Source organism: Hyposmocoma kahamanoa, unplaced genomic scaffold (genome assembly GCF_003589595.1).
Source record: "Hyposmocoma kahamanoa isolate Upper Pololo Valley unplaced genomic scaffold, ASM358959v1 95710, whole genome shotgun sequence".
NCBI classification, from domain to species: Eukaryota; Metazoa; Arthropoda; class Insecta; order Lepidoptera; family Cosmopterigidae; genus Hyposmocoma; species Hyposmocoma kahamanoa.
Window position 1 is genome coordinate 1072 of NW_020655034.1, and position 9382 is coordinate 10453.

Here is a 9382-nt window from a genome sequence, read left to right on the forward strand (position 1 = left end):
TTTCCATTTATTTTAGTACCGCTAAAGGAACAACTCCTTTGTAAGTTATCACTTTGTTCCGATGTTTCTCAATTATAACATATTTCAACCGCCGCCTCAACTATACATTTATTATTGTTTATAGGGTATAATACACGCTTATTTGGAATAAAATATTGAACAATTACTTTACATCTTAATAAAACAAGATCTTCACGTGATCATGACATAATAAATGTTTCTTTATTTTTTATCTTTTGTACTAAAATATTTCAACTATTTATTTCGTGCAAACTGGTTGAATTTATTGTAGTTTGTCACCTATATATGCATAATATATTAACTAAAACATTTTTCATAAAATGATGCATGTAGCATAGCACTGGGAAAATTATTCCTGAAGAGTTTCATTTAAATATGATAAAAGACGACTACACTGGGTGGATTCCATTACCTATTATATAAGAAATATTGATCAAATATTTTTTTTTAACAGAGACAAAATTATTTAATTTTGTTCATTCTTTATTTTTGTTTCTTTTCTTGGTACTTTTAAATTGACTAATATACCTACTGCCAATACTAATAAAAGTGGATAACTGTAATTGACCCATCCAAAAAGTGTCAATAATTATATTAGTGGATAACTGTAATTGGCCTATCCAAAAAGTGTAAATAATTATATTAGTGGATAACTGTAATTGGCCCGTCCAAAAAGTGCCAATCATTATGTTAGTGGATAACTGTAATTGGCCTATCCAAAAAGTGTCAATAATTATATTAGTGGATAACTGCAATTGGTGCATTCAAAAAGTTGTAAAAGTATGTTTTAAGGTTCAAAATGCATTAAGCCTGTTGTTATCCAAAAAAAAAACATAATAAATAAAATCGACTGCAAGGGGTGGACTGTAATCACACATTTTTACTAGAAAATGTTGACTGCACAGGATGGTTCTGCTTGCACATTTATTATAGAAATGTCAACTTAACAAGGGTGGATTTTATTTCACTACCTAGCGCCATGGTAGATGACAATCTTTCCCTTACAATATTCCTTCATGTCCTAATTTTCTTACTGTATGCTTCGTTTTAGTAGTATGGGAGTTGGTTAACAGATTGCATTTGAAATATTTACAAAAAATGTTTCTTTTACTTGATCAAATTTGAAAAAATATATGTTTGCTGGATTTACAAAAATATTTTGAGTAGCCAAACACAAACAGTCCCATGTTAATGGCAATGGGAGTAGGTTTAACAACTTTATCACTATGTTATGACTATATTGGGGAATCGTTGTTGTTTTCCGGAACTTATCACACAGCGGATTGAACGTCAAAAGTTTTGCTAATCTGGGTACTGATAACCCATAACTAAATGTGTCCATACAAAGGTAGAGGTACCTTCTGCTCAGTTGTATTTATGCGCTTATTAAATATATGCACATACTGGTACATTTAGTGAAACATTAGCTATATCACCAAAATAATGGTGTTCTAAAAAGTCTGGTTTAAAAATGAAAAATTTGTTGACTGTTATATTTTAATAATTTATTTTAATTTCCTATATTAATCATTAGATATATTTTTGTTGAGTGATTCGAGGTTGAATTCTGCATTCTTGTAAATTTCTTAAACATTTAGTTGAATGTTTAATTGCATTGCATTAAATTGTTACAATTTTTTAATTTTCAGCTTTTTCTGCTTCGTCACAAAATCTAAACAAATGCATTTTATTTGATTAAGATTTATTCCAATAACAAGTTGAGTAGGTTTGTACAGGTTTGATGTTAAAAGACGTTTTAATTGCATACCTTATGTTTGAACTGCCTTTTTGGCTGAATGGTTACCATCCTGGACTGCCACGCAAGAGGTCCCGGGTTCGATTCCCGTGCCGGGGGAAATATTTGTATGGCCTATTTATCTTGTGAGTTTGGGTTTAATTTGTGGTTGTCTATGCGTGTGTCCATGGCACCCGCGATACAGGGTTTTCCTAGTGCGGGGCTATGAGTACACACTCATAGCACCAATAATTTATTATTATTAAATTCTTATTAATTTAGAACGTTACTATTTTGTTATCTCACTTTAGTTTTGTTCTGCTAAATGTGTCAGTATGTGTAGTTTAAACAATAATTATTTAATAACATTAAAATATAGGGCACCCTGCCTAATTGTGGATGGATACAAATAATGACACTATACACATAATACGGACCATAATAATACAATATAAAATCTACATTAATGGATGTAATTTTTGTCTGCCGTTCTAGTCTGAGTAATCAGACAACTTACCATCTATTTACATATCACTATACATATGCTAGTTTCACACTGAAGACACTGCACTTGTATTAAAGAACAAAGGAACTGATCACCCAGGAACTTACACTGTACATGAATATGTGTGTAATAAATTATCACTGTTCACATTGTTAAGCTGCACTGTTGTCACTGTACACATGATCCAGAGAACTGACGACCAGGTCTCGGTGTACCGGGATACGGTCCACCGATCTGACCATCCAGACGCAGCTTCGCTATCAGTGTGGCCAGCAGAAAATCCCACAAGAGCTGTGTCGTTGTTAAGCCTGTGGCGGTTCATCCAGCGGGTTAGCTGTGCGTAGATTGTCAGCGGGTTCTTCTCGACTTGCCTCGGAGAAGGTGGCTGAAGAAGAGCCACTCCGACTGGTCGAAGTTGATGTTGAAGTGGATGAATTCGCGTTCTCTGAACTGCTGCCCTCGTCCCTGTTCATATACAATATTGTTAAATGCAGGTGGAGCGGACACGTCTTTCGCATAGAGGATCAACATTTGCCTAAAGCTGTACTCTCTACTCTGAGACAGCGAAAGGTGAACAGAAGCATGGTGGTCAACACCTTCGCTATGAGGATGTCAATCAGGTTGGGAGGGGTCCGCTTTACATAGGTCGTCTTGGCGGTCTACTATCCATAATGTAAAAACATTCGAACAAAGGCGAATCGAAATATTAAATGAAAAACGCCAAATGAGTAGAGAGAGACCTAAGGCCACCTATACACATGTACTTTCAAGTCTTACATTAAGAAGAAAAAAATTAAAACAGTACAAATCAGACATATTATCAACAATAAAATATTTCAATATCCAACATATTCAGCTTTTATTAGCCTTACAAATGTTTAAATAGATATGACACTGTGAGAATAGGTCCAAGTATCTCCTACGCGTATCGCGCATTCAAGTTCCTCCGGGTGAACCGTCTTTTGATAGCTTCAAAAATTATACCAATATGACAATTAAATATCCAATAAGTTAATAAGTTAGTCACATGTGAAACAAAACTTACTTATGAAAACCATTAGTTTGACAGGTGTTGTATGCCCCGCAGTGTTGGCACTTCAGTCCTACTACGTGGAACTTCACTGTTGACAACTGGAACGAAAGAAAGGCCATTTAAATTTAATATACAATCGAATTTTATTGATTTTCATTTTAAATTTTATTTGAACGGAGTGGAATAGATTTCTATAGAATGGAATAGAAACCCGAATAATAAATACAACAAAAGTGCCTAGTGGGCATCGCACTTGTGCCAACAATACACGCAGTTCTGCAAAGTTGAGCTTAGGTTCGCGTGCATTATATGTTATGGTCTTGCCAATTACTCGCGCATAATCTCGAAAATCGTTGAAAAATGCTTAATTTTGTTACTTTGGAATCTAAAAATTATAGTCGCACCTATGAGATTATCGATGGTGGTGTTTTTTTTGCATTTTATTTGTTTTAAGAAATTTTCCATTTTCTGTTTATCTTAATAGATTTTTTGTTATAAGAAACGAAACTACACTTTAAAACGCTGCAATATAGTCGACTTTTTAAGGAGAACGTTAATAGGCGGCGTTAATCGTTCGCCGTCGTTCAGTAATTGCAATGAAACTACGTATAATTAAAATGTCGTAACTTACAATAAAAGTTATTGAGCTTTCAGCAATATGTCAATAGGGCAAAGTTTAAATTATATTAAGTTAAGAATTTGTTATTCTGTTTAGATTAGAAATTATCATCATCATTATCAAAATTTAATAGTGCCTCATTTGTGAATGCGTGAGTTTTGGCAACAGCTGTTCTTCCATTGTTTTTTTCCTCTGCCTTTGTAAACATTTTAGGAAAATACATAAAATAGTAGACAATAAAAGGAAATTCGATAAAGGCGTTTGAATAATTTTCAACGAATTTATAAATTTACATTGTTGGAGTTGTATCCAACATATAAACCTGGTTTGGACATAGAAATTACTGACTCGAAAGAAAACATAAATTGAAACCTAACTTCAATATTTAACATTAAGACGCCAGGGAGAAAACTAAAAAAACAAACAATGCAAAAACAACATACTTTATGACAATCCTTGCAAAGTATAGTAGCTTTGTAGTCGGCGTATTCGGGAGGCATGGGCGTCGCCGCCACCTCTGAGTCCAGGTAACTCCAAAGCTGAAATAATATAATCATCTAGTAAGATCGCGGCTATACCAGATAAAAAAAATAATGTTTGCTATTTTCGACCATTATCAATATGTTTCAATAAACATTCACAAGTGTAAATTACTTAGAAATTAAAGTCATATGTCAATTTGTTAAGTACCTACTTAACTAAATGTAAACAATCTTGATATGTTTATTTACAAAATAATCTTTACTTACCTTCAAATACAAAATACAAATATTTAGCTTCATATGAAATTGCATGCCTATTTTTATATCTATTGATTTGTAAAGTATATATGTTTCAATAAAAAGATTATTAAGGTTGTTTACGTTTAGTTAAGTACCTAAATAAATGGACTATAGTTATTAATTAATAAAATAGGAAACGGACTCGACTGTTTGAAACGCTGGTTGGCTGGAAAAAATAGTAGTATTCTTTTTGTCCTCTTTGTTGGCTGTGTATATGTGTATCATACGAGAGTGGATTGAAAAATCCGCGGCATAACGAAGAAAATAAAGTAATATGCTTAGAAAAATAATTTTATTTTTCGACGTGATCTCCATCTAGCTCTATGCATTTCTTTCCCTTGCTTTCTTCAAAGTGTTAAAAATACCCATTTAATGCTGCTTCGACATCTTCATTCGATGAAAATTTCTGGCTAGTGTGGTGTTTTCTTTAGATTTGGGCACAGATGAAAATCCGGACGTGCTAAACCAAGAAAATAAGCCGAGTAAGGCAGTAATTCGAAACCATGTTACGAAATTTTAACCATGGATTCGACAGAAGTGTGATCGCGAGCATTATCCGATGAAACAACAGTTTTGTCCTGAGTAATTTTGAGCGTTTCTCTTTAATTTCTTCGCGCGAATTACGCAAAAGGGTGCAATAGTATGCCGAGTTAGTTATTTCGCCATGTTAGTTAGTCCACCATGATGATACCCTTAGCATCCTGTTATGATTCCCTTAATTTTAAAGAATATATTCTAGTTCGATATTATTTTTGGCGCCATAAGTATTATTTTTATATACTCGTGGCGCCACTGATGCTCGATTTTGATTGGTTGTTATACTGACCAATCAAAAGCGAGTATCCATTGGAGGGAAAAGAAGTAGGGGTAGAAGGGAGGAAAAAAGAAAAATGCAGTGGCGAACAGTCTTGTGGGCTGCTCGTTCGAAAGAAGTCGAATATAAAAATAGATTATTAAATTAAGTAATTAGGAAAAATAATTAGTGAAAAGAAATTGTAAATTTGGAATTATAGATGTTTCTACGAAGTGATAAAGAATAAATAAGTTTAAATTACTACATTGGAGTTTCTATTCTTAAAAATCCCAAGAAACTGACGCCATCACCTTACCGACAAAACTGCTTTCGCTTTCTCTGGAGTCGGTTCACCAGGTTTTTTCCACTGTTTCGATTATTGTTTGGGCTCTGGTGTATAGTGGTGTACCCAAGTTTCATCCATTGTCACAAATTTGTGCAATAAATTTTGCGGTTCACCCTTAAACATTTCCAAACAGTCGCGAGAAATTGCGAGCCGAATACGTCCTTGGTCCACTTGGTAAAATCCAAGTTCATTGACAATTATGTTTTATGGCCGCTCATACAAGATGCCCATAGTGTCTGCAATCTCCTTGATACTCAATCTCCGGACTTCCATAACGAGATCACATACTATGTCGCATTGTGACAACAAATGAATGTAATGAAAAAAATACATTAATTACTTCTACGTGAGGTCGCGAACTTTTCAATCCACTCTCGTACTTACATTAGTATTTAAATGTAGCTGTTATCGGATCGATGTCGATCGGATACCCAATGTGCGTATTCGACGCATAATCAAAGTCCCCGATTGTCCCCGACGTTGTACACAAAACTTAGACATTGGCGTCCTTCGTCATAATTTTTACAAAACTACGAAGACGGATGGAGTAGAGGCTGCTTGAGGATAAACATTATGATTATTATTATTATACTTACATTGGTCATGTCAATCATACTGGTCTGACAAGTAGGGCAGGCGTAGTGTCCTGAATGCAGCAGCTGCTCGAAGCAAGGCCGATGCAACAGATGCCCACAGTCCGGGATGTGGCATGGTATGCGGGAGGTGTGAATGTCTTCCAGACACACCGGGCAGTTGGAGCGGGATACGTTCTCTACGCACTGATTTTGATAAATTATGTTAGTTTAAGATATAAGTAAAACAAATGTGAAGGTCCTATCAGTAATTCGAAATGACATTTTCCTGAAATAACGTTTGGTCGAATTTTCATAACCTCGAAAGTAATTTTGAGAGGAAAATGTATTTTCTTTTAAATCTAACTTAACCTAACCTAACCGAATCTGATCGTGTCTTTGCGATAAACATCCAACATATCCTTAAAGAACATCGGTTTCGTTATAATTCGGTTTTCAGTGTAATAGAACAAACGTTATTCCGGAAAAAAAATTCGAGTTTGTGATAAGTTATCGTAAAGGACGCTTTGATAATATTAAAATAAACAACGACATAAGGTAACTCAATTTTTAACGGACTTTAAAAAAGAGGAGGCTCTCTATTCGTTCGTATTTTTTTGTATGTATGCTACGCTATTACTCCGGCATTTGTCTTGATGATTAAATTTTTATTGAATTGATATTTAAATATTTTTTGTGAAATTACTTCACTAGTTTGTTATAATTATTAATACAAAGATCGAACACTCAGAAAAAATTCCTTCGGTCCGGTCGGATTCGAACCGACGTCTTCTTGCATACCGTGCCAGACGCTATACCAACTAAGCCACGGAACGAACCAACGGACCTCACGAATTTTTCTATGTGCTTGCGTCGTGTCTTTGTACTTGGTCTTTCAACGACTATTTAGTCGTAGCGCCATCTATGAGAAATCTATTACAGATTTATCACCCAGTTAGTACCTTTACTTTAGTCCTGGCGAGAGATGTCGCTATTCACTGTATTAATTAAATTTTTATTGAATTAATATTCAATTATTTTTTGTGAAATTACTTCACACGACGTCTTCTTGCATACCGTGCCATTTGATGATTCTTTTTTTGTTGGAAAGAGGGCACCTCAGTATTAGTCCCAAATAAATTTGAAGAAAATATTCCATCATAGCGGATGAATCCGGTTACTCGCAGTATCCGGTAAACGATTTCAATAAAGTTGTAATTCCACGAACTTTTTGAGGTCGGTTTATTTTTATAAAAATGATTACCATCAACAACCATCCCACTGCTAGCCACGGGGCTCAGGAGAGACGCTGTCCCAATGCCGGTTGGAGACTTCAATGATCTTTACGATTTAAAGCTGTGAGCGTCACTGTAACTGTTATAAACAGGCGTGTCGCACGACGTGTTCATCCTCCTCAACATAACTCTCTATACTTGTCACTACATATTCTTTCAAACCAAGTCTTCTTTCATGGACCAAAGTAATCTTCACTCTATCATATACCTAAAAAATACTACCAGTAAAAGAACAGTTTCTGCCTGAACCCGTCACCGGGTTCCATGGACATACAAAGACCCGTACAAATTACGCCCAAACTCACGAGAGAAATAAATATAGGCTATACAAATACTTTTCCCCGCCCGGTGTCGAATCAGTAAATCCTAGATGATTTGAAGTGTAAACAATCTTACCCGATGTCCGTCCCTCTGCAACTGCACAGGAAGGCACATGTTGCACCTCTCGCAGTGGAAGAACCGGTCCCGTCCGCCGACGCGGCAGATGCCGCAGCCGTCACAGTGGTACTGACGCTTGTCTTCGTCATCGAACAGGTTGCAGACCAGGCAGGTGTACTGGTAATATAAAATGTACAACATCATCAAACCAATATACGTCGGCTTGTTGAAGATAGGAAGACGGTTTTAGTCGTAGCGTCTGCCCGCTACTCTCAGACTTTAACCATCTGACGAAAGATTTAAGCGCCGGCTGAAAAACCCTTTATACTCTGTAAATTAATTTATCAATCTTAAATTGTAACGCTATTGTTTATTTACTATTTTATTTTAATTTCAAAAGCAGTACAACTGCTACTAAATATTGTAATTAAAAGTGTATGTTTTTCATTTTTTGTTTGACGAAATCAATATAGTTTCTCATACTTTGATATGTAGTGTAATTTATACTGTAATATCATATTTGAGAAATAAATGAATGTGAATCTGTTCACGCTGGCCCAAAATGAGTAAGAGACTTTTCACAATTCTCAAGAATTGTGAGCCTTCTTCAATATCATTATTAATAACTAAGATCGAACACAAAGAAGAATTCCTTCGCTCTGACAGGACTCGACCTGTATCTGTTTTGCCAATCTACGGCCACTCTACCAAGTTCTTCACTCAACCAGGTACCTTTACAGCTTACAGCAGAAGTTGACACAGGATGTAGCTTTAAGATTTGTAATATTGATTTTATTTTAATGAATTTTATGGTAATTTTTAAGTTTTTTATTCATGACGTTTGACCATTATGATATTCAATTATTTTTTGGAAATTAATTATTCCTGAAGAAAGCTTTCATAGATTTCTCACAGATGGCACTACTGCAAAAAAGTGAACAAGTGCAGCAAGCACATAGGAAAATTCGTAAGGTCCGCTAGTTCATTCCGTGGCTTAGAAGACGTTGAAGACGTTGGTTCGAATCCCGCCGGACCGAAGGAATTTTTTCTTACAGTCCAATCTGTGTATTAATGAATATTATAATGGTTCACCAATGTGATATTCATTTACTTTTTGTGAAATTACTTCATTTATAACAAAAAATTTCTTCGATCCTTTAGGACTCGAACATGCGTCTGTTTTGTCAATATAGGGATTCTTCGATATCCTTGTATTGTAGTGAAAAACTTAGTTACGCATTATTACATAGTTTTACTGACTTTAAACCCCTTACTTAGATATACACACATCAAAAGTGTCTAT

General features: G+C 35.1%; 1 protein-coding gene across 1 annotated transcript; it reads right to left on the reverse strand.

Annotated features, from left to right (window-relative positions):
- Positions 1-592: 592 nt before the first annotated feature.
- Positions 593-8256, reverse strand: LOC113238431 (RING finger and CHY zinc finger domain-containing protein 1; the record flags this gene model as incomplete). The annotated part of the gene is made up of 5 exons (XM_026475260.1): positions 593-2726; positions 3307-3392; positions 4357-4452; positions 6431-6613; positions 8098-8256. Coding segments are annotated over 5 exons (687 nt in total), but the record flags the coding sequence as incomplete, so codon positions are not given.
- Positions 8257-9382: the final 1126 nt, after the last annotated feature.